Source organism: Rhea americana, unplaced genomic scaffold, assembly GCF_003343005.1.
Source record: "Rhea americana isolate MKP2758 unplaced genomic scaffold, rheAme1 scaffold_143, whole genome shotgun sequence".
Classification (NCBI taxonomy): domain Eukaryota; kingdom Metazoa; phylum Chordata; class Aves; order Rheiformes; family Rheidae; genus Rhea; species Rhea americana.
In genome coordinates, this window is record NW_028185517.1 from 829,607 (window position 1) to 855,782 (window position 26,176).

Sequence of the window (26,176 nt, forward strand, 5' to 3'; positions counted from 1 at the left end):
AAGAATTCCGGCAGCAAGGAGGAGAAAGAGAGAGGGACTTCCCCAGCAGTGCACACACGCAGGTGAGGGCAACTTGCATGACCAAGGACTCGCTGGTCACTGAACTGAGACCATCAACAAATCACATACTCCCAAGCAACTGCCACACACCCCACGTACTTTCGCTCCACATTTCTTTCTGATGGGGGGGACAGGGAAGTGAGAAAGGCTCCGAATTTCTGGTACAGAGCCAGAACATTCTCCTCTGAGCTGCCACACTTCTTTCTCTTGCTACTGTCAGCCACTCCAGGTACACTGGCCAAGGGACCCCATGGGGCACATGTCTCATCCAGGTCAAGAGACTACTCAGCAATCAGAAACAGGCTCACCTACTAGATGGTAAGCATAATGTCACCTCTATTTTAGGCAAGGMCATTCAAGGATAAAAACAAGTTTAAAGCAGCATTGGAGTGGCTAAGACCAAGGCAACCACATTAAGCAGAAAGAATTTGTCCAGGGTAAATATCTTAATCCTTGTCATATCATATGTGGGGTAGGGATTTGGCAAGCTCGTTAATAGGAAGAGTTTAAAATTAAAGAATTAGAATGTGCAAATGTGCAACAGTGCTGCCGTCTAAACTAATGCTAATAGATTAAAAACTCTTCTTCCCTGGAAAGCAGTGAGTGCTCTATTTCTTTGTCCATTTAAAAGCAGACCAGATAAAGCACTGGGGGACACAGAGCRGAGAGCAGACCTCTATTGGCTAGGATGGGCAGCAGAGAGAAAAAGCCGCGACAATCTAATACATATTTCACATCCCTAATGCATGCGGGCAGTTACCAAGCTGACATGCATCTCTGCTTCCCATCTACTGCTACTCCCCACTTGGTCCCCATGGACCAGTGGGCCATAACAGTGACCTGTCCTAACCCAATTCTGCCTCAAAGCAATCAATGTTAAATGCTCATGTAAAAGATGTGCAGTGACCATCATGAAGCAGTCATGAAATCATTTAAAAGTGGTGGATAGTGCTCAGAGGACTCAGAGAAGGAGCCTGTGATAAACCTTCCCAGATTCTGTCCCTCAGCCAGAAGACAAGAATTGCACGCAAGGTGACTACATGTGTAATAGCAACATACAAAGCATGTGTGCAATAAATTCCTAGGTCCTGGAGCAGAAGTTGAACCTTATTTTTGGAGAAGGGACAATGKGCAACCACAACAACATAAGCAAGCCTGCCCTGTTGCCATCCAATATATGAGGACACTGTTGGTGTGAAAGCCAGAGCGAGCAGGCAAAATGCAGGAGAGAAGTGCTTCTGTAGCTTCTTTGAGATGAAAGGAGAGACAGAAAGGCAAGGCCTGGGGGGTGGGCATGAAGGCCCCAGGGAAGGAGCCATGTGCATGTGTGTCAGGACAGCAAAGGCCAGCATTAATTCTACATGAGATCGAGGTGCRCGTTGCCATGGCGACGAGTTAGGCTGGCGCTCCAGCCGAGACTCTCATCTGTGCACGTTTACTCCTCTTCTTGGGCCCACCCTCCCTGCCATCAATATTAATTACATCAGCCACAGCCTGCTGGGTGAGGGAGAAGGAGCCTGCTGCCCTGCTCAAAGGCAGGAGATGCCTCCCACCGCAGGGCAGGGACAGCCACAGAGGCATCAGCAGGAGAGCCGGGSTACCAGGACAGCACGGGTATCGCCCCCACGGCATGGCCAAGCACAGCTCAGCACCTCCACAGGCCACGCGCCGACCAGCACCGGCTCTCCTGGGAAAGAACTGGATATGTTAATGCCATGCCATTTCATGCTGGCATTTTGCTCAGAGGCTCTACCCTTGGTGTAACCAGAGCAGGGCAAGGGGAATGTTAGCCACAAGCCCCAGTTCTGTTCCAGGCCTGCTGGACACCCATCCTCACCCACTTGCCTGTGTCCCTGCCTGCAGCATGGGACACCGATCTCACTGCAGCGCCACTGAACAGATCTGGAAAGCTGCAGTTAACCTCCAYGCACAGTGTTAGGGGAGTTCAAAATACTGGCTAACGGCACCACCAGCAACCTTGCAAGCAGCCCTACACAAACCAGAAAGAATGGGAAAGATAGCACYTCCCTTTGCTCATCGGAACAGTGCACACCTTTTATTTGCACGTTTCTAGCTGTGGAGCCAGGCTACACTGCAACTGCACAACCGTGGTCCCCCAAGGCCACAAGAACTTCTCCACAAGTCCCCACGTCACTTACTGTTTTCAAGCTGCCATCYAAGCTGAGGATGAAAGGTCCTTAATAAATAGAGAGAAAAATAGGCATCAACCATTCAGTTTGGGAACCTCTGCACTGCTCTCAGCTCTCCAAGGATCTTTCATGCATAGCTCAACACAGCATAAAGCTCTCTGGGAAACTAGGCATCTCCTCCTGAGACTACAGTGTACTAGTTCAGCACGCCCTGAGCACACCCTGCACAGGAACTCAGCCAAGGGGAACCCCAGAAACTCAGTCTTCCCCAACTACAGCCTTTCATAGCCCAGCTGCATGAAAAAGCTCCTCACTTCTAAAAGCCATCACTACTGAGATATAAACTGAGAATAGGAGCAGAGAAAAGTCAGCACTCCCGTCCCCATCATCTCTTCCTCCTCAAGCTGGTAAAGGCAGCCTGGCCCCTCTCAGGGCTGCAGCCAGCGATGCCTGCAAGTGTGCTAGGCAGACAAAGGAGAAGTAGGAAGAGAGATGACTACATGTTTCCATAATTAAAGGAGGAGGGAGGAAAAAAGAAAGAGTTGATCAGTTGGAAGATCTAAAAGCAAAACCATGTGCAGGAGGCACACTGAGCTGGGGGTGAGCAAGGTGAGGGTGGTGCTGGGGGAGGGCAGGGCAGAGCAGGGAGGAGTTTAAGGCATCATGTTTTCAGGATATGAAACATCAAAGTCACTCTTGTAAATCAAACATCATAAGACTCTCATTAATTTGTCACAAGCCCTCTTRTGAGAACAGCTCTGAGCAGGCTAATCACTGGAAGAATCCATCAGCCTTCATCAGAGATAGGAGTGGGCTGAAAACATGCTCCACAACAGATGCAGACAAAAAGCCTGCCTCAGCAGCCAGCTCCTGCTGTCCTGGCTGCACACCCCAGCACACACACAGCCCTCCCAACCTTCCCAAAAATAAAGCAGTAAAGAGCATGAATCTGCCCGGAGGAGGCACTCTGCAAAGAGAGCTAAGACAGTGCACACAAAGAATACACCCAAACGGGAGGGCAGCCTGCGCACGGCCCACGTAAGGGAGGGAGGCAAAGGCAAGAAATAGTCATTATGGGTTGTTTTAATCTGTGCTCACCTGTCTGCAGAGGCCATGATCTGCAAAACAGGGTCAAATGTTTACAAATCAGGGAGATCAGAGAGCTCTGCAAGAAAACAGTTCTTGGAAATGAGGGCTGCAGCAGGCTGTACGGCTGGAGGGAAGGAGGCTTCCTCCCCAGATGGACCAGATCCAAAGGCAGTACCCAACAGCACTGCCAGGCAAACCCAGCACACTGCCATTTGCTGACTTTTTCCAGGCCCTAGGCTGCCAGGCGTTCAGGGCACCAGGCTCTGGCAAGCCTTTCTTCAAGGTCTGCTTGCACTCTTCTGACGGAGTTTGCTCCTTCCCCAAACTTAAGTCCTATAACACGAAAGTGCATAAATTGATCCCAAAGAGAAAGCTCAAACTTCACTGTAAATGGAGAAAGAAAAAGTGCTCAAGAGATCAAAAAGTGGTGTCTCATAACTGCAACTACTTTATCATGCACGAGCATGGCATACTGTCAGCTCTGTTGTCTGACAGAATTTATTATGTGGGGAACTGACAGGGTGGACACCATGGTCTAAGGTCTTCAGTGAGATGGACTGTTGCTGAAGTGAATCACATTTCACCACTCAAGCTGCTGAAAGTCAGCTACATACCTTTCAAACTGCATGTGCAGCAAAGAGCTAGAGGGTAGGAAAAACACTAGTGGGGAGGAGTGAGGGGCTGTGAGAAAAAGACATGGGGCTCATAAACACATCTGCAGGAGAGAAAAGAGACAGGTCTATAAGACCTTGCTGTCCTGCTAACCAAGAACAGCCTTTCCATGAAGCCAGGGCTATGAATTCATTTTGCAGGATACAAGTCTTATACTGGTTTGTGTCAAAAGAGAAGCAGAGTGGGATTAGAAGCCAAAGCCAGCAGCGTGTTCCAGTACAGCCATGCACAAAGGGAACGAAACTGAAGAGCTTGTGTTTTATTTTAAGTTATATTTTCACAGCTTCCCTCCCAGTGTGATGGAGTGTCCCCTCCCTTGCCCCCCTGAGCAGGCACAGAGGGGAGTGCAGAGCTGCCTATAGAGCAGCCTAGCTCCTTTGAGGAAGTGACAGCCCAAGGCTGCCTTCCAGGCCTCAGCCTTCAACAGGGCCTAGAGAAGGGGAGACTCGGCATGGCTCTCGTAGTGAGTGCGGACAGCATACGTAACTCCCAGGGTGTGGGCCAGAGCCCAGCCTTCTTACTGCCACTGCCCTTCAAGGTTTAACCCTCTTTAAAAGGGCATCCACTGGGCTCAACACAGAAGATGTCACTTCAGGTGAGGGAAGATACAGTGCTCTTAACTTCATGGGTAGGATACTACATTACCCTGCTCTGAAAACCCAAGATGTCCAAGTCTGACACTCATAGCACAGCACAATTAGCCAACAAGTCACCCATTGGGGCCTTCCTCACCCTACCTTTTGTTTTGCAACCTTCTCCCAGCTGACAGATCTAAATCAGCACCAAAACATTTCAGCACAGATAGGCACTAGACACAATCAACCATCTTCGTCTCTGTTTCCCAAAGACTTGAGGCCCACCATCACTGGAGCCGCCTTTCGCAGCTCCTCACCCACTATTAGCCACATGCAGCATCTTCAGCAGGGGCAGCTTTTACTGCAGGACTGATCTGCTCATCTTGATGTGGTGCAGGTGGTCTGTGGGCAGCATGCATAACCTTGCAGGGCAGGGCAGGGCAGCTAAGCACCTTATATGACTTCTAAGCCCAAGGTGATTTATTTCTTCCCTCTTTACATCTGTGCAACCATGTTATGGTCAGAAGAAGCTGCTCATCAGAATTATGGGATATTAATTAAACAATCACATAAAATTAAGGAGCATCTTCCTCTGGTGAAACAGCAAACACAAGAAGCAAGGCCAGGATGGCTGACCTGTCCGCTGATGCGTGGTTTATGCTCAGGCACAGCTAATGCCTCCGATGAAGGGACCACAGACCTGTGCTGACAGACAAGGCCTCTCCCATACATGCTGCCTCACATGGCCTCTCCATGCCCTGGCTTCACCTCTAGAGCAGGTAAGACACAGACTAGAAAACAGCAGCCAGGTCATGAAATCCAGTCTCCTGCAATGACAGGCACATAGCAGTATCTGTCTATTCCAGGACTTCAGAACAGCTAATAGATCTATCTCATCATCTCCGTGTGGCTCTTGGAACAGCAGCCTCACCTAGCTCTGCTACAGTTGCTGCAAACTGGCACTTCTCATTTAAAATTACAGTTTAAAAAGAGCAGATCAGCAGCTTGTGACTGGAGGCCTGCATGCACACGCAGTTTCCCAACACCACCCTGTTGTTCCTAGCAGAAACATCCTCTTTTCAGGGAGGCGAGGTAGGTATACCCTCCAGACTCATACTGTCTCAGTATGGCCGATGCAGTGGCTCAATCCATAGAAACTCATCAACTAGTTCACCTACAGGTCAGGAATATTTTATAGTCCCGTCTTTGACACAAATCAGATTCTCAGTGTCACGTAGCACTCGATAAGGAGACAGACTGCTACCAGCAGTGACTGTAGGAACCAGTCCCTTAAAATGCTGGCAACACAACAGGTGACTCTCTTCATGGCAGAAGGGACGTTGTCTGAAGAGGAAACCACTGGAGGGGAAAGGGAGCTGGCCTGAAGAGGACAAACCCATAGCAAAGTACTGACAAGAGGATGTCCAGTAGCCACAGCAAAGACAATGCCCAGGGTTAATGGCACTGTAGGATTAATGAGCTATCTGATTTCCATTGCAAACGAGAGCAGCCACCTGCACCAGCACTTCTCTGCCTAAGCCCCTGCCTTGGCCAGCCAAGCTCTGCTCTGCACACTCTATATTTATGGAGCTGCCGGATACAAGAAACCATTTTTTCCTGCATTTTATTTCTCAGATGTCCTCATCTCTTACATCACTTATGAGTGCATAAAAGCAGTGGTAAGTGCTGTGCCCTGCACCCTTGGCTTGATGGGCAGTGTGAAAGGTTGGACCATCATCACTCTCTCCATTCTCACCAGAAGAGCCCTCTCTGTCTTCTTAGCTGTTTCCAAACTCAGAGAAGACAGGACCTGAACTTTCCACACAGCTGGCTAATACCACAAATACACCTGCTAAGGTGAATGGAGACTCCCACCACTGCCAGAGAGGTATCATGACTTCCCCTCCCACAAGGGATGCCTGCTGGGGACAGGCTGAAGCAAGATGTAGTTCAGAGACTTAGGGCAAACCCCAACTTGATCCAGAAGGCTGTTAGGGTTAGTAAGAAACCAAAATCCACAGACCGAAAAACTCAAGACCACCACTTTTGGTGCTAGGAAAAGGGGCTAAGCAGAATGCTCCAATCTGTGYCACACCACGAGGGCTTTCTTCTCTCTTGCAAGGCTAAAAGAGCAGCATGGACAGAGAAGGATGGTTAGATAGTACAAGAACATGCAAGCACGTTTGGCCAGAACTAAGCTTCCCACCTGCAAGGCAGCGCCCTACTCCTCTTCCTTTGTATCATGACTGCTAGTCTCATCTCTAGAGCCATTTGCCGTTGGCTGTGCCATCATACCCTGCACAGACCTCACCAACAATTACCCGCATGGAGATGGTCTTCAGAACCTCTACAGAGCACCCCAGGGGAGGCAGGAGGCAAGAAGAGAGGGACAGATAGGGGACGCAGTCCGGGATGGGCCGAGCCTAACAGCCTGATGCTTCATCCCATCAATGCCACCTGATTAGCCGATCCAGCCCCCGCTAGCACGGCTCCATGGCTTTCAGAGGGTTATTGTTCACTTTGCCCTCAGCAGAGAAAACAATAAAAACAATCTTGTCTCCCCCACACAACTCCACCAAGAGATGCTGCAAACAAACAGAAATCAATCCTGTCATCACAGATTCTGCAAGAACAAGGCGAGGGGGGAGGAGGGACCCTCCAAATCCTCCCCCACTAATTCTTTCCCTCCAGGGGATGCAGAAAGGCACAGCCCACTCTGCCTGCCCCTTGCATAGCACCTGCCAAACCCAACTCCAGAACACTCCAGCCTTAGGGGTGGGGAAGGAGGTGTGTGTGTGTGTGTGTGTGGCACAACTGAGCCAACATCCACCTACTCTCCAGTTCCTTGCACAGACACTCCCCAACGCACTTAAGAAGACCTCAAACTGCTTAAGGAGGAGTTGAAGAATTATTCAGCTGGGGCCATTTCTTCAGCTGTGAAAATGGGGAGAGCCTTCAATGGAGCACTGCATTTAAGACAGCCAAGCCTTAAGACGCTCTGTAGAGTTTAGCAAAACCCTGCACAGCTACAGGAATGCCAGTGGGATTGAAGATTTGGGAGAAAATAGTAAGCTAACAGCATTAAATGGCATTGTTTTGAAAGAAAGCAGACCACTCCATAAATCTGTGGTTGAAGAGTTTTCTAGGGTAAGACTAGTGTCTAACAAAAAGGAAAATGTAAACAACATATGAGTATTAATCAGGGACTTCTCCCTCCTGCCTTAGCAAGTCTTTCGCCTCCAGCATCACCTGAGCACCAGGGCAGTGGCCATCATGGTAGCACCTTCTCTATATGCAGGATAGGATCTTTGCAGAAAAGATGCTGAAGGTGTGGGAAGCCACTTCCTCCAAAAGAAAAATGAGGTTTCACATTTCAAGGAAGAAGATGGCTTACTGTCTAGCTTCACATCACTGTGTGGAAAGGGAAAGAACTACAACAAGAATTCCAGATAAAAATTCCAGGTTGTAGATGCTCTGCTGGTACAAATGGGCAGAGATCTATTGGCTCAGTGTGCAGGTTCCCACCTGGTGGCAATAGGCCTTGTTCCACTGTCATCCACAGAAACAGGCAGATTTGTAGTAGCTCAGAATCTGGCCCGGAAAATAAAGAGGCAGCAAGCCTTAAGGGAGCACAGCTGGAGAAAAAYCAATTGCCTGAGCCTGCTTTGGTTGACACTGGCACTATCACACTCTGCCTCCTGGGACACAGCCCCTTGCCCCAGAGCACACACCTCCTGAATCCTTGCCAGCCTTTTTTGTCACACTACCACATACGGCTTGGGGAAAATGAATGTGATGCAGTGACAGAGAGGTCCCTCCCTTGCCCATCTCTCTCAGAGCTAGTTGTGGGACGGAGAGAAGGGTTAAACCACCCATCAGCCACCTCTCTAAACTGAAGCCCATCAGTAGGACAACCTAGGCACAGATCCTGTTAGCATAACTTCTAACTTTACCAAAGCCATGACGGGAGTGCAAGCCCAGGGAGAGAAAGCTGTGGCCCTCACTCAGCAACACTCAGCACTTGATCAGTTTAAAAGCAGAGGCATGGCCCCATTAAGTCATGGAATACATACATATCTAAAGAGCATTTGCAGGCCCAGAGCGATGTCTCTAAGCCTAATACAAGCAATGAACACTACCAGTCTCTCCAGCACAGGAGGAGGCTGGAACCATCCCCTTTTGGGTTTTTCTTCTTCCCTCCACTCTGTGCTCCCTTCTACCCAAAAAAGCTTCCCAAAGCAGAAATTACAAGCTTTTACAAGAGGAACATGCACCATTTCAGGGTTGCAAAGGGAGGAACCTCAGCTGGCAAACCACCAAGGGTGGTGCCTTCCCAGCTCCTCTCTGCGGGGACCAGAGATCTTCTGGAACGTGTCATCTAGATGGGATGGGCTGCTAATATTTTGGAGCCCTAAGCTAGGAATTACACCTACGTTTGCTTTTATTTTTACGTTAGATGCCTCCTCTGGTCCAATTATAGATTAATCACATTTTATCTAGCATCCGTTTCTCCCCCGCCTCTTTCCCCACCCCCATCAGGGAAAGAAAGAAACAAATAAACACATTATTAATTGGCTGCAGTTTTCTATTAGGATCTTATCTGTGCACATAAAGCTAGGGAGGATGGGGAAGGTGACTGAACAGCCTGCCAGCAGAAAGCAGGGGATTTTAAGCCTGATTTTCAGAGGAAAGAAGGCTCCTAGAATGACGTTATCTGAACGCATGCTGCCTGCCTGCACCCAACAGCTTTTGAGCCTGCTGAGAACAGCTGATAGCCGTGTGGCCTCAAAAACAAAGTTCCTAAAACTCTGTGAAACCAAAAGACCTAATAAAGCCCTAGCTTAGAGAAAAGGTGTATTGTGAGCACACCGCTTATCAGACACTAGGGAATGCACAGCTGAGAGACCCTGTCAGTGCCAAGGCACAGGGAAAGAAGCAAACCCACAGGAAACCCAGCTCTCTCCCCCATCTGCACTATCATGTAAGGACTATTAGCTCTGGAAGAACAGAGTCCATCTCCTGGGGACACGGAAGGTACCAACTGCCCCGTGTCCTGTAAGGTCAAAATTGGGGGATGGAAAGGTGGGTGTTAAAATCCATAAACAAAAAGTCTCTGCTACCCAGCGCAAATTGGAAAGGAACGAGGGCTAGGTTACAATCCCATGTCCATATCACTTATGGCCAGGGCTGTACACGTACCTGATATCCACTTGAACACCATTTTCCATTTTATTCCTACTGCTGATAAAGCTGAAACCTTTTGCCAGCTGGAGCATAAGCCCAACAGATTTTCTGTAGCATTTGTACAGCATTAGTAGCCAACAGATACAAGACTGGATGGGCTGGGATGATTTGACTTTGACTGCTCAGCAGAAACAGCGGTTTAACAAACAGAAAATAGTCTCTCTGCAACCTGTGCTAGCTGCAAAAGCACCCCTCCCTGAGCTGCTCAGCCCATACCCAACGTGCTTGTGCTGCAGTTTCCTACCTGCTTTCTATCTGACTTCCTGCTACCATGGATCAGCGCAGCTCACTCCGCTCCGTTCGCAGCAGGAGCAGGAGCCACTGAGGCAGCGGGCAGTTCCAGGGAAACGCTGTGTCCCCATCGCTCCCCTGCACAGCTGTCCCTCCCCGCTTAGCCCCCGCGTCTTCTCAGGGCTGCGTGGAGGGTGGCAGGGAGGGATGGCAGCTGCCCAGGCCAAGATGAGACAGTCCTCAACCTCTGGGCCCCACAAACTGAAACTAGCATTCTCACTCACTGACCCGGGCTGCTCTGATGCTTGCACTGCTGACCAGGCTACACCAAAAACATTTGGGGACCAAGCGAGGCAGAGCACTGTTTCAGCCTATTTCCTCGTGCACAAAACCCACCACCTGGCGGGGGTGGGCAGCCCAGTGGACAGAGGGAAGGGAGCACACGTCTGCAGGAGCTGCGACACTGCTCCGGGAGAGAGAGGTGAGGTGAGTCAGGCTGCAAAACAGATCACTGGGTCAGGGAAGTGCATCTCCATCGTCAGCTGGAAGAAGCACAAGAGGCTCAAGCGATTTGCTTTCGAGTGCGTCCTGAGTGCACGAACCAAGCTCCAGCAAGCAACTGCGCGTACTTACCATCTCGTGGGGTTGGCGGTGTCTGGGTAAAATAACTATTGGGCTTGTCTGTAAAGAAACAAAAAAAGAGCACAGGGCTATTAGGTACCTTTCTGTGTGCTCGCTCCTCCCCCTCACCCCCACCCCTCACCCCGGTGGCGGCCTTTGGGCCGATGTTTTAGCCCATCAGCACACCATTCCCCACATAAGCAGTGTCCCACAGCAAGCAGGGAGAGGCCAGAACAGCTCCCAGGAGCCCTGGCTCTCCCACTTGCATCAGTGCAGCAACTCTTGCTTGGGACCTAGTAGCTCTAGATTTCTTCTAGGAGTAGTTTTCTTCCGACTAGCTGTACCAGTGAGGGGACAGGGCCTCCATCAGGGCTGCAGGTAGCTGTAATTTTCAGGCTAGGGGCTGCTTCAGACCATTTCACCAAGGCCACAATGCAAACCACACCACCACCTCTCACACAAGCATCTCCCAAGGAACAGATTCTGGCTGAGCAGGGACATTGCTGGGGGAAAGCTGCAGCCTCCTAAACAAGAAGGTGGAGATGATGGTGGTGAGAAAGGGTAGCCTGGAGAAGCAGAAGAGCAAGGCTCCCAAGGGCATGACAGCAGGAGCCGAGAACACAGTGGTACAGTTCCCTCTCCATCTGGTAACAACTGATTAAGCAGGGGGGGACAAGAGGTTCACTCAGCCAATGTCTGGCTCCATAGGCTCTGTCTGTCCAGAATGGGAAACATCCTGAAGCCTGTTTCAAATTTTGCCCCCTCCTTTCCACCATCTATTAAGTGACATGCCCACAGCAGTAAAGCCAGCCTGTGGCAGATGACAAACCTTTTCCTTACTGGCCAGGCTCTTTCTCTTCCATTGCCGATGCCCTGCTTTGGACAGTGCTTTTTAAATGCATTCATTTGTTTTTACCAGTTTTACAGAGTTTTTTTAACCACACACACCAGGAGAAGCAGCACATCCTGTAGCCAGGGGAGCAAGACTTCCAGCACAAAGCCCCACCTGCCTTCTAAAGACTCTTCTCACAGCAGGTATTGGCATGTCCTGGCCTGGGAGATCAAAGACACTACTGAATAAAAGAGTCCTCCTTCACAGGTTGTGCCCAGGAAAAGCTGGGACTTGGGAGCATGAACACCTGGGCAAGGTCAAGGCAATGGCGCTCAGTGCCTAGAGTGGCTAGCAATACATAGATATATCCACACCCATGTGTGCAATCTACTTGTCATGCTAGAGATCAGATCAACAGCCCAGCCAGGGAAAACTCCTCCATCTTGCCCAACTTTCTTCTGATTCTTCAGAATGAGAGTAAATAGAGAATAGGAACCCTGTAGCAGTCTAGGAGATGCACTTCCCACTCACCATACATAGCGACAGGGCCCCAAAAGGATCAGCAGTTTGCCTGTGACAAGGAAGTAGCAGAAACCCTTGCACAGATCAGGACTCCTAGTAGCCCATGTTTCTCCCCTCACCTCCCACATGGCCAAGTCCCTGTTCTCCCCAGGAGTCACCCACACTCAGACCTCAAGCAGCAGGAGGGAGGGGAGCTGAGCATTTTGGAAGGGATGCAGGAGAATGCTCACACAGATGAGAGCAGGAGTGTAACATGCATGGCGGGAGCTGGGACACACTTGCACATCCACCTTTGCTTCTCCTCTTCGCAGCTCTGGGCAAACGGCGTCTCAGAGAGAAGTGGGACAGAGCTACAGAGCAGGTTGCCGCCTCCTCAGCTCATGACGAGACCACAACATGCAAGTGATGAGACCCCCCAGCGCAGGGCAGAGCCCAGCTGGTGATGGCAGGGGCTAACAGGAGGTCCAAATTCAGACAGCTCCCCACCAGCATCAGAGGTGCAGGCACGCTGGCCTGCTCTAACCCCTTTCTCTCCCTCCCCCTGTTCCTCCCACGCGGCCATAGGACACCTACAGTTATTGAGGAAGAGCAGCACGGCAAATCCCAGTGTGGAGGTGGCCAGGAGGATGAGGCAGATGTTGCATGGAATCATGAAATAACGCACCACCAAGGACACTTTGTGCTGGTACATCCGGTCCCGTTCTAAGGCCCCTGGTGCCATGGGGTACTGGCAAGCCGTCATGCTTGGCCGTCACGCTGTGGGCCAAGGCTCAGCCTGCCACTGGCCCATCCAAGGCAGAGCAGCCACAGGGTGCAAACGGATGCCCTCCTCCCCCCTCCGGTCTTTCTTCAGCAGCCACACGACCTAAGTTTTCCCAGAAGTTCCCATCCTCTGCTAGCAGGTGGGCAGGGCTGGCCAGGGTCACTTTCAGCAGCGAGAGATTGTCCCCACATCTGCCATCTCAGAGATCCAGCCTGGGCATCAGGATCTGAGCCTGTTCCGGAGAGGCGCTGTCAGTCCCTCTTCCAGCTGGGGAGGTGCTGATCCACAGCTGCCAGCAGAAAGCAAACTAAACAACCCCAAGCAAGAGTGCTGAGAGCTCAACTTCTGCAGCCCAGCCTGCTGGGACAGGGACAAGCTGCTCCTGGCGCRGAGATGGTGGGAGGCAGCTGCAGTACCAACACACCGATTCCTGAGATTAGGGCCAGGACAGAGACAGCACGAGTGATGCCAGCGCAGGACAGCCTCACCAGAATCCGTATCCTTTCGGCGGGGACAGGCAGGGAGGTCCCGCTGCTCTGACAGGCGTGCGGCTGCCTCTCAGCTCCCCATTCAGATGCACGGTCGGTCTTGCTCCAGGAACGCCGAGCCTCCTCTGCTGCCCACACGTCTCCTACAGCTGTACCTCCTCCGGGGCAGGAACACCCATGCTCACCGACTTCTGACCCTCCAGGGCAAGTCCCCGTAGCCAGGTGCCAGGAGCAGCCAGCGTAACTCAGTTGGCCCCCACCGCCGGTGAGGACAGGAGGTCCTCCTTCCACACTGAAGCACCYTTCAAAGCAACGGCAGATCCATCCCCGCTCAGCTCCGGTTTCCTTGAGAGCAGCCGGAGAACAGCTCTCCCCCTCCGCCTCTCTCCAGGCGAGCCGGGTGCCAGATCCCTGGCACCCTCCCACCCCTCCGGCGAGCACGGGCGGACGCTCACGCTCCAGCACGCGGCCGCAGCCTGCCTTCTCCTCCTCCGCGGGCAGTCGCTTCTCAAACGTTGCCGGCGGAGAGAAACGCTGCCCAGCGCGGCTGCGGTCAGCTCCGCGGCGGCRGCCGGGGCAGGCCGGCTCCCCTCCTCACGCTGCTCTGACATGCCAGTCCTTCCAAGAGAGAGTCCAGCTGCTCGCCGAGCCGGGCATGAAGGGATCACACGCATGCACACGCAAGCTACCGGGGGAGCAGCCGGCGCCGCCCGGGCGGGCCACACGCGGAGGGAGCTCAGAGACCCGGCTCCGGAGCCCAGGGTCTACGGCGCGCGCGCCTGGGGCTGCGCGGCACCGAACAATACAGCACGGGAGGAAAACGGCTCCGGCGACCGCGTCACCTCCACCCGCCCCGTGCCGCCCGCGGAGCCCCCGTCAGCGTCCGTCCCGCTCCGGGCGCCCCCGCCGCGGCGGCGGGGCGTCCCCGCTGGGACCCCTCCCTCCAGCAAGCACAGAGCGACGAGAGCCCCCCCCGAAGGGCCGCGCTGCCGGCAAGGGGCGGCGAGCAGGAGGGAGAAGGGGGAACGGGAGCCGCGGCGACGCGCGCGGGCGCCGGGCCGGCCGGCTCGCCCCGGCGGCGGCTCGAACAAAGCGGAGGAGGCCGCGGGGAGCGCTCTGCCCCGGCTCCTGGGGCTCTCCTCCGCGGGCAGCGGCGCCCAGGCAGGGGGCCGGGCGCCCGGTACCTCCGCGCGGGTCCGCTCCCCCCGCCGCCGCCCCGGGCCGCGAGCGCCCGCGCGCCTCCTGCTCGCCCCGGGCGGAGGGGCGAGCTGCCGCGGCCACTGCTCAGGAGGCGGCCGGGCTAGTCCGCGCTCCTCTCCCTTGCTCCCAGCGAGGGCACGGGAGGGGGGGGCCTCTCCCCTCCTCTTCCTCCCACCCCTCTCCGCCTTCTCATTCGTGAGCTACAGATACTGAGAGAGGCGGAGACTGCGCTGTCAAAACTCTCCGTGCCTCCCGCGAGCCCCCTCCCCACCCGGCCCCAGCCTCCGCCGCCTCCCCCAGCCCCGAACGGGGAAGGCCCCGCGCCCCACGGCGCGGACACGTCTCTGCCCTTCCTCCTCCCGGCAGCGCGGCCGGAGAGCCCCGAGAGCGGCGGCGGCACGAGTCTCCGCGGCGTGCTTTTAACTAAGGGGCGGAAGGCCACAGCACAGCAGGTCTGTGAAAAAAGTATTAAAAATAGTAACTAGGGATTTTAAAGATACTTATTCTAGAGAGCCAGTGAGATGAAGACAAAATTACACACTCTGGCGTCATCTCAGAGTGACGGAAAGGACTAAGGGAGCAAGGTCCTGACTGGAAGGCCACCCAGATCAGCAGGAACCCTCCCACAAGTGYCCGGGGCGCCGGGAGCAGGCCCGGGTGCCATCCAGGTGGCAAAGCAGGCACAGGGGAGGCAGGGATCCAGCTGGAGCAGGATCAAAGCATGCACTGGGTCTGCACTGGCACCACCACCACATCCACCTGGTGTGATGGAGGAGAGCAGAGAGAAGTTGTGCCAGGGCCAAGAGACAACCCGAAGCACCAGCAACGGGGCACCAGCACAGAGCAACACATCAGGGCAGGTCAATGCAGCTGCAAGCCGGTGCTGAAAGCAGTGATGCCTGCGCACGCTTTCAAGTGTGAAACCCAGGCCTGAACCACAAGACAAGCACAGGCGTCCATGGACCGCACACTCTACCTGCTCCCCACAGCACCACCCCACCCAGACCCCGCTGCTGGTTACACAGCATCCTTGGTGCTACACGTGCCAGGTAAGCTGTTTTCCTGCCTATTGCACCATGCATCTAGAGCACCATGACCTGCTCTCTTGTTTYTAAGGCACACATGGCTCTTTGAAGACAGGCTGAGCTCTTCCTCACTATGGAGGAAGAAACAACCAACTCTAGAGACTTGGGGGGGAGGACACCTTTGAGAGAGGAAAGCCCTCCCACAGCATAGCTGTAAGAAAGGAAATCTGAGCTGACCAAATGCAGACCTATGGCTTCAGAGGCTGGTTCATTATGCAGGCCATAGGACAGGAGGATTCTTGGGGCTTCTTTTGCCCTCCAAATCCTGCTGATGGACTGCCTGTACCCCATCAGTATCACAGGCAGGGCCTGGGCACAGCAGAGGAAGAAGCCCTCAAACACACATCTCATACTTACAGGGAAAGATGAGCACTGCAGAAATGATGCAGTGGGGGAATTCCACTGTGGTCACACAGAGAAGCCCACGGCAAAGAAGTTGCTTTAAATTCCTCCTGCCTTTCCCAGCTTGCTTAGCTTTACACCAGGCCACAGATGCAGTCAGGAAGGGAAGCATAGCTTCCTCCTGGCGCCTGCCAGAAGCTGCCATGCAGGCCTCAGTCGAGGCTTTGCCCCACGATGCGGCACTGCTCTCCTCTCCCACCAGGATGGCTTGGTGCCATAGCTCCCTGCAGAAGAGCTATATTTAGTTTGCCAGCAACTCAAGACTGCACAGCCCTCATTTCTYCTGTGGAGAAGCCCAGCTGGTTAGACACCCACCACCCACTCCTCCAAAAGGCAAGAACTTGAGAATGAAAGCAGAACAACCTTCGCTAGCGGCACATATCCCTCCCAGCCCCAGCCTGCTTCTGCTGGGCTGCCCCTCCCTCCATCACCTTGGCTTTTCACCTGAAGCCTGAGGGGCACAAACACTAAAGCTGATTCCACCTACTCGCCCCTCCAGTGAGGAGATACTGGGAAGACTAGGTGGTCCTTCAGCAGGGCATCTCATGCACCACGGGTCAGCAGGTAACTGAGTCTCCTTACAGGCACAAGCTGTCCTATAACACCACCACAGAAATCACACTACTCYTCTCTGCTAGAGAGACAGTCTGGGGAACGTCCTGAAGATCCTGCTCCTGTAGATGCAACTTTCCAAGAGCATTGCAGGGTAAAAGAAAAATGGAGAGAGGAGGAAAGAAATCCAAGTCACGCCCCAGACGTTGTTCCTCTTTAAACCTGCATCGTTCCCTCCCCTCCCTGGGGACCTGCAGAACACAATCCCAGCTTGCATGGGCTGCATCCTAACCACCCTGCTAGGAGCAGGGCCCACACAAGCAGGGTGCCTGATTGCCTCACATCCRAGCACTAAGGCAGATTTTGGAGTGTACCCTGCGAGCCATTCTCCTCCTGACACACAGAGGAGCTGCCAAGAGCTCCTGAGAGCATAATTGCTATGAGGGCTCTGCAAGAAATGCTCTGCCAGGCATCATCTCCTGAGTAGATCTGGGAAACCATCTCAGGCACCTCCTCAGAAGCAAAACCCTCTGCCAGAAAGAGCACTGATTAGCCAGATTAAAAAGGGCCTCTCATTTGGCAAAAGAGGCCATAGGGCCAGCTTCACATCTCAGGGCTTGGAGCAGCACAACACCGTTCCAGGGTGTTGTTCATCAGGTGTGTTTTGCAATTTGCTCATCTGTCCTCATGCCAATCTAGAGTGCCCTGGCAACTAGACTGAGAACCTCTAACCTCACTGCATGTGGATCCCATGTGCTCCTCCAACACCAGTTGTTTGCACACCAGCTAGCCAGAACCCCAGTACTGTTTCAACCAAGTGGCTAAGTTCAAGCCTTTCTACTATTGGCTTTTTTTCCCCAATTTCTCCACTGGCTACAGCAGCCCCCTGGGAATTTCTGCAGTATTACACAGGACAAGCCTTTCTCAAAGACGACAGCAGAGTGCCTTGATCACCATGCTGCCAGTTTGGCCAGGTCTTAGTGTCCTTCCCCAAGGAASGGATGCCAAGTGCTGCCTGAAGGCCCAGCCATGGCAATGCAGTGCTGCACGCTGGATGGCGAGCACCCCTCTCCTCTCCACTCTCCTGGCCCAGCTCCACATCCCCACATTGTTAGGGTTTCAGAGCCACGCTGCCCTGGCAATTCCAGCACACTGGGGCTAAGGCCAAAGGCTTGGCTTCGGATAAAGAAATAAGATGGAAAAAATCCCAAAGGGAAAGCAAGCACATTTGCATCCTTTTCTGTTCATGTTTACACATGCAAATTAGCCACATCACAGTACTCCCTTTCTTCCCAGGTCTGCAGGGACTCTGTCCCCTCCAGCCATCCAGGGGCCACTTTTAGGGGCAGCACTGTATCAGCTCTGAACAGTCTGTGTGTCCTGGAGGAGGCAGGTTCAAACTCCAGCACAAAGAGACCAGTGCATCACCTTCCTGAGCAAGACCAACAAAAATACTTTTGCCTCTTGTGACTCTTTCAGAGGAGATGTTACAGCCAGAAGAGCTATTTGCAGTGGGGAGACCTTGCACTTGCCTGGTCCACGTGGGTCCTCAGTTCTGTCCGCTACCCCCTCTTCCCCAGGGGAGGTCCGTGAGCACATCCGTACTCGCGAACAAATACGGCAGTTCACAATGCCGGCATCCTTTCTCTCAGCTACAGCGCCCAGGGACAGCAAGTCTCCCTGCTCCGCTCCCTCTGCCGGCCACGCTAATTCACACCATTCCTAATTAACAAAGCATACTGAGTCCTTTCCTTCACGCTTCTCCAATGCCAGCGTACCAGGGATCAGACAGAAAAATACAGCAAAAATTAACAATGTGGAAAAGCACATGAAAGCCACCTTTGGCTCCATCTACTTCAGTCAGCAGTTAAGAACTGAGAAGAGCCAGCCAGCGAGCCCAGCAGAGCTAGGTCTGGRCCGTTTGGGCTCAGCCAACCTAAGGGAGAAAGGGGCCTTTGTGCACAGGCAGAAAGGCACCCCAGTGCACAGCGATGTGGGGACAGCTTGGTTCCTATAACCCTCCAGGCTCCCGTTACATCTGCACCCCGCTCAGTCCATACTCTAATTAGCCCTGGGCAGAGATGATTCACTGAGCTACAGGGGCTCCTCCCTAAGCCACGCTGACTGTCCAACATCCTCACTCTGAACGATGCCACGCATCCACACTGGTGGTATTCCTCCCTTTTCTCCTCCTTCGGCCTCACTAAGGCTGCAGATGTTCAGAGGGCCAACCCTAGCAGGGWGCAAGGGGCAGAAAGTCACCACATCTGACAGGAAAGGGGCAGGAGGGACAGGGGGACAGCAGGCCCAATTTAACACCCTCAGACACAGCTGCTTTCTTCTGTTACAGAGAGGAAAATACTATTTTTTGAGCACATTCACATTTCCCCCTGCCCAATTTTCTAAATGAAAGTGTTTAATGCATTAAGGGCATTAAGGCCTCTGCGTGGTCAACAACCACTTTAAGGTCTAGTGCCGTTAATGGGTTTACTTCTGAGTACTCRCAGCAAGGCTGTCACAGCTGCTGCCAAAACGCTGCACGCAGCCAGAAGGGTGGCTGCAACTGCTTGTGCTCAGTTTGACAGGACGGCAGTTTCATCCTCTCGCTTCTGAATCACAGAGCCGGCAGGAGGCATGTACTCCATCGCAGGGCCTTGCTGGTCACGGCACACGAGCACTTGGCCGGGCAAGAAGCGCTGGGATAAGCATCACCCAAGGGTGCCTTGCATCTTTGCACTGACCATGGATGTAGGCTGGGGAGCAGGCTTAAATGCATTTTGGGGGGCACCCCCAATCTCAGTACCCCCAAATCACCAGTTACTTGGAAAGCGAGAACAACAGATGACAATAGTTTCACTTCCTACAACTCCTCATTCTTGCCTACCAGGTGACAGACAACAACACAAAAGACTAAAAATCAGTCCTCCTTTGGGAGCTGACTGACTGCTGTCAGTCCTCCCTCCTCACAGAGCTACAGACCTTGCAGAAGCCCCCAGCTCCTGCAGTTGTCAGGCAGACTCCCCACCTGGCTCSCTTCTCTCTAATTTTGTTTGGCACGGAGCTAAATGGGATTTATCTGACAGCACCCAGTGCCTAGAGAGCCATTTTGCAACTTCCTCCTGGGGGAGGAGGAGGAGGGAGCTTGGAGAAGACATTAGCGCACTCTCTTCCCCATCTCCTCCTGCAGTTTTACAGGCTAATTACCAGCATTACAGAGAAAGGAGAGAGAGGGGGAGAAAGTGGGGATTTTGATTACTTCATTTAACACTTGGCAGGACCCAGCTCGACTCCTGCTGAGCAGTGCTTGGAAATAAACAGCTTTTCAACCCTATCAAAGATGGGGGGCAAAGGGGGGAGTAGAGATGGAGGCAAGAGAATGCAGGCAAGATGGGTCTGGGGCATGGGACCTTGCAGCCAAGTTGGCTGTGTGTGCTGGGACTGGAAAGTGGTGCTAATTCACACCATTCCTAATTAACAACCATGCCGGACTAGGGTGCCTGGCTGCCTCCTCTGATGAGGTTTTTTTTCCCCTCCAACTTAATGACTTTGTCCCAAAGCAGCCAGAATTAAACCAGTTTGAAGGCCAGGGCTATTTGTTGCTGCAGGCATGAGGCTGTGCAGCCTTCACAGGACAAGCTGCACAGCTCTGTTACTCTGGCAGGGCAGGGAGACAAAGCTGTGGAAGCGTATAGCTAGAATGAGGCTGCACTACATTCCCAAATCTGAGACGACAGATGGAAACAAGGGGTGCTGCAAACCATAGGTCCCCTGGCACACTGCACTGACATACTAGAAAGCTTAACAAAGGCATTTTGGCCTCCTTAAGCTCATTTGACTTCTCTTAAGAGCTTTCATGAGCCTCTAAAGCATCTGTGCAGGAGAGAGAGAGGGCCTCAGCAAACACCACTCCTACTGGAAATGAAAGCACCAGTGAGTCTCCTTGGAAGAGGTACTACCTCTTCCATCAGGAGAGCCACAGGCATGGCCAGGGGTGCAGCGAGAAAAAGGGAGACTCAGCTAACCGGTACAGACCCTACAGACCCCCCTGCTCTGGTGCCACAGGAGAGGGAGGAATTGCATGGGGCATCCACCCGTGAGCCCAAGGCAAGGGCGTTCCATGGAGGWTCCCGATGTCCTGGGAGACAGGGCATGACGGGCCTTGAAGGCCCGRGCAGCTGCCGTGCTATCCTTGCTGGGTTCCACCGTCTCACTCAACCCTGTAGTGCCCAGTCACTCTTCCTGGGGGCCACATACTGAGAGCCCTTACTTCCCATGAAAGCCCTTTCCTTCCACACATCTCTGGACTACACAGGTGTATTCCAGACCTACTTAGGAACGCTTGTGCGTGAAGCATTAGAGCAGGCCACACGTGCGCACTAGGGAATACAACTCACTGTCATGGAACCACAGGCCTTTCTTCGAGCTRGTGGTCTGCAAGCCACAACATGTGTGCACACTGTATCACAACAGTGAGAGCCCCTCCACTAGCAGATGCGTGTCCACCCCCCACCCCGACACAAACACAGCACAAAGCTCACATCTGTTCCACCTAGGCACCAAATGCAACAAAGAACAGGTTTTAGGAGATCTCTGCCTCCTCCTATTAAAAAAGGAGGGAATAAAAGGCAATTGCTTTAAAACACAGTTTGCAYGTAGAAATCAGTGTCCAAAAGTAAGAGCATAAGGCTGCTCTTACCAAACACAYAGTAAAGCAAAAGCAATTCCAGGGGAGACGGAGGTTGTGCATCTCAGCACTAAGCCACGTAACTCCCTGCTGTTCCAGCCCAGGAATCCACACAGTCCTTGTCCAGCTCTGTCATCCTCCGCCTTTGCAAATGTGAGCCCCTGCACCTAGATGAACGTCTGCAGGAACTGCTGAGACCCCACTGGTATCACTCCCAGACCCAACAGACCAGGTTAGCTGGTGGCACACAAGGGAGTAAGCTCAGCTTGCAAGCTCTGAGTGAGGTTACCAGGCTTGCACACACAACCCAAGAGGGTTTTCCACACCCAGACATTGCCCTAGGGATTGCAAGCCTACAGCAGCCACCCGCTGAGGTTCCCAGGGAAGACAACACTGTCCATCAGCTCATTATGCTCACAGGACAACTGCAGGATCTGCATTCAGGATCAACACAGAAAGCAGCAGCTGGGATGGAGTAAGGAGATTAAGTCCCCTCAAGCCCATCTCCCTCTTTTTGCATCCTGCTTATTTAYACTCTATGCGGGTCAGTGGCTGTGTGCATGCAGCATTACAGCGCTAACCCTAATCCCAGAAGCCTGCCTGGAGCTGCAGCCCAGTCTATTCATCTTCATCCCTCCAGACTGAAAACGTAGCAGACAGCATGCCCCGGCCCAGCAGCCTCCACAGCTCAGTGCTGAGCTRGCTCTCTCTCAGTCTCGTACTGCCACCTGCCGCTCCCACCGAATGGGTTCAGGCTTCACATCGAGACAAGAAACTCCATCCAAAAGCCAGGAGGCAAGCTGTAAACAGCGCAGTGCTGCTCACAACATCTTGACTGATGTGATGTGAGAGCATAGCATGGAGAGGATTACAGTAGAACAACAGGGGAACAGCTTCCCTTCCCCACCACCATGCTGAAGAACAAACAAAAACCTTCCAAAACCCTTCAGCAGCCTAAAACCTGCCTTGGGTTTCTGCTCTGAGCTAAATTCTTGCGGCTACTGTCTCCCCGTGGTAGCATCGATCGCTTCCACTAAAGGAATAGGAGTCTTGCCTGACTATTGGACTGGCTGAGAATGAACCATCCAAGCATTCAGCCTCTCTTCCTCTCCATTTGCTAATTGACTTGGCTGAGCTACTAAAAGAGAATTCTGCCAACTCTTTCCCAAACCCACACCAGTTGCTCTGAAAGCTGATGTAAACTAATTCATCTGCAACAGGGTGCGAGTATCAGCTGGTGTTGTAGAGTTCCTAAAGGGTGTAATAACATGTCAAGGGGAAGGAGGGAAACAAGCAGGAAAAAGCAGCTGAAAAACAAACAATGAAACGAATGGCTCATTTCTGGAGCAAACACCAAACAGGCTAAAATTAGCACACATTCCTGGCACTTGAGATACCTTCCCATAGATAAAACACCTGTCACCCAAGCGCCTCTAGACAATGAATGGCATCCTCCAGGAACAGGAGATACCTATATGCCTCACACTACAACTGTCCAAAAGTACTAGAATTAGGATACTGCTGATAACCTCATGCAGGTCTTAGAGTCCTACAGGCACACCAGCAAAGACAACTGGTGAGAGAACAAGTCAGATCAGCCATGCAGAGAACTTGAAAGTAAAGATAGTGTACCGCAATGCTTTCAGTTCTATCCACCCAGCCCTCAAGGAGTTAAATAGTAACAGTGAGGGCGAGGAGAAATGGCCAGCATAACCTCAACGTAAAGGCGTAAAGGCAGAGTCAAAGGCAGAGTCATCGTAAAGGCAGAGACTCGCTGGCCGCAGGAACACCTCTGTTTGCCAGTGCTGGCTTTACAAAGTGCTGTGGGTAGAGGGAGTGCTAAGAGCAGCATTTAGAAAAGGGCTTGCTGGCCTTCAGCTAGAGCTGCTGTAGAGAGGAGCTGAATAAGGTGGCAAGAAGCAGCCTAGCAGCTTCTGCCATCTCTCCCAAGCTAGGGCTCTGCAGGGGAGYAGCAACTTCCCCAAGGGTTCAGCCCTGATCATTAGCCCAAGCCACAGGCCGTGTCACAGCAATCAAATGCCCTCATTGCACCTCTCCAGTCGAAGGAGAAGAACGTGCACCCTCGAGCAACGCAGTGTGCCAGAGCCAGCGCCAGCTGGGGCCACTGAAGAAGGGAGCAAAGCTCCAGCAACGCCCTGCTCTCGCAGCGGAGCGGCTCTGGGACGACCAGCGGGTTGTGGCTGCRTCCAGCACTCTCTGCAGACAGAAGCGCTGGCCCCAGGCCCTGGTCCAAGCAGTCTGGTGCAGCTGCCAAAACGGAGTAGCTCCTAGCGGCTACCCTCCGAGCKTTGCTAACTGCTTCCCATAAACCAGACAAGCCACAAGAGCCGCAGAGCGGTGTGACGCAGGCCTCCTGGGACTGCACGGGGCCAGACACTACCAACAAGGCAAGAGGCGACAAAACTATTCCACCAGTAGCAGCATGCAAGGACACAGGGCTTGTCGCGTGGCTTCGTGGTGGTGGTGCTCAGGCAAACCCAGCGCGAGCCGCTTCCTCAGGGAGCGCGGACCAGCGCGAAAAGAAGAGAGGGCGAGCATGCAACTCGGCAGGAGGAAGGAAGCGTGCCCAGTCGAAACGGGCGCCTGCCGTGCCCTCGGGGAGGCGCGGAGGGCTCTCCAGCTTGCCTGAGAAAGCAGGGAGAGCTGCAGGAGCCTGCGGGAAGCAGGGGAAGGGAATGGTACCCTGCTGCCTGAACAACCAAGGCCCGGCTTGGACGTTGCCCACCAGCACCACAGGAAGAGGCTCGTCCGTTTGATGGCACCGCTGGGGGAATGGGCAGCCCGAGGAACCCAGGCACCTTTTCACCTCCCAAGATCTCTCCTGGCTGGGAGGGATGAAAGCAGGTTGCATCCAATTATTGTGCCGTCAACCGCGTATCAGTGTAAATAAAACATTAACGCCAGTGCCGCGAGYGGTGAACGGCGCTGTGCCAGTCCCCCAAGCTTGTCAGGGCTGCGGAGAGGAGGAGCCAGCACCCAGGAGGGGAGCAGGACGGTCCCGTCGCCCAACGCAAAATAACCGTTTCTGCGGCAGCTCTCGGCTGCATGAGCCGAGGGGAGCGCGAGCCGGCAGGGGATGCTGTTGGCTAGGACAGCTCCTCTCCCGGCTCCCAGCGAGGGGCCCAGTTCTTTCCAGCAGATCTTCTAYGTCCCTCTGTTCACCTTCTGGTGCTTTTATAGAAGAGGTACGTTTCCAAGCAAGCCCTTAGCCTACCCAGCCCAATCTGTGCAAAACAGGCTGTATATTATACAGAACGAGGGGCACAAGATGGGGAGAAAGTAYAGCAGAAGTAGCTTTAAACAGTTCCTCAGCCACAGCTAATCCAGCCCCGCGTCACTCCTTTTCCCTGCTTGATGCAGTCGGCCACAACGCCTAGACCAGGGCTAGCTGGGCTGCTACAGCTCTGTCCAAGCCCCTGTCGCAATAAGCRGCCACCTGTTTATTCAGCCACGTACGCAGGTCAGCAGAGAAATCAAAGGCCTCAGGACGACACAAGGGGAACAGAGGAGCAGCTCCAAAGTTGAAGTCGGAACAGAGCAGCGTTTGGACACCTCTGCACCCAGCCGCATCCCTACAAGCAGGGAACAGCTGCCTGTTCGTGGCAAACAACGGCCCAAGACCCACTGCCACCGCAGGGTGGCTGCGTGGGCAAAGCCAGCGCAGGGGCCTGGGAGAGGGGGCGGCAGGGGGAGGCACCCGTCCACCCTGTCCTCCGGCCCGAGCCCACCACCCACCGCCCAGGCAGCGTGTGTGCACAGAGGCTCACGCGTGCAAGGGGAGGGGGCAGACGAACTGCCAGCTCCAACCACATGCCAAACGCCTTCCTCCCGCACTCTCCGTATCTGCGGCCAACAAACAAAGGAGCCGGCTATGAGGCTCCCAGGATGCTGGGATTCCCAGCACCAGGGATCACAGGGAGACGGGCACCCAGCCAGCCTGCACTCAGCCACTGCGTGCCCCTCCTTGCTCTCTGAGCGCTGCTCTCACACGCCAGCCAGCCCGCCCACCCGGGGATGCATGCATGGCTCGCTTTAATGACTGGGATTCACTGTCTAAAACAACTGTCCACGTGGATGACAGCTGGGGAAGAGACGAGCCACTAATAATACAGCGCAGGGCAGATAAGTCTGGTGTGCTGGGGAAATGACAAGGCAGAGAGGATCAGAGAAGCAGGGACAGGAACACCTTGGGGACTTTGACCTGCATCCACACTTCACTTGCTTTTGCTAAAAAGATGCCCAGAAGAATTTTCTGCAGAGTGTTTTCCTCATACCTGCAGTTTCACAGCTCAACGGGGGAGGTAACATTGCCTCTGCTTTTGCCTCGTGGCAGCAATGCTTCTCCCTCGATCATTACTTACAGCAGGTGCAGCACRTGCCATGAAACGCCAACACCAGTTCAGTGAGCAAAACTGCCAGTTTTGCCTCCAGTATGATTCAGAACAGTGCTCTCCCCCACCCTCCCCAATGRACTGGTGAAGGTGAGAGGCTGAGGATGGAGTTGGATATGGGACGAGCACTAGGTGACAGATGTCCTTAGATCACAGTTTTGCCTCCACCGCGCTCTAGAGGCTCAGTGCCACAGTGCCTGTCACCTGCTTTTTGCACAGCATCAGTCCAATTGAGCCCAGGCAATAGTATTAGGCTGTAGCAATCCATTAGCAGAGACGGCATCCAGGGGAAAGCAGTTTCTCAAACTGTGATCTAATAGCAGTAGCTCCCTTGGAGGTATGTACATGCTCTGCAGCCAAGAGGCCCCAGTAATGAGTGAGCTGGTACCCACCTCCAGAAGGTTCCTACTGCTCCAGCACATCCTAGGTGGATGGAAAATGACTGAAACTAGCCAGTGAGTTTGATGGTGGATGGAAAAAAATAAGATGGTATTTTTGCATGATACACCACCACTTACCAGCAAGAAGCTTCCTATGTTCTTTAGAAAGCAAGGGAAGGGGAGGAGAAAAAGGAAAGAACAAAACAGTTAGAAC

At 53.4% G+C, this 26,176-nt stretch overlaps 1 protein-coding gene across 2 annotated transcripts in view; it reads right to left on the reverse strand.

The window, feature by feature from the left end:
- AGRN (agrin) overlaps positions 1–26,176 on the reverse strand; it is a 128,557-nt gene that overhangs the window by 56,911 nt on the left and 45,470 nt on the right. The window contains exons 2-3 of one of the 2 annotated variants that reach the window (XM_085298957.1): positions 26,101–26,121; positions 10,655–10,702 (exon numbers count right to left, since the gene is read on the reverse strand). In XM_085298957.1, coding sequence (XP_085155083.1) covers positions 10,655–10,702; positions 26,101–26,121 — 69 coding nt within the window. Of the gene's footprint in view, positions 1–10,654; positions 10,703–12,569; positions 13,617–26,100; positions 26,122–26,176 lie in introns of those variants that run through there. The other variant, XM_085298958.1, reaches the window with a different exon arrangement.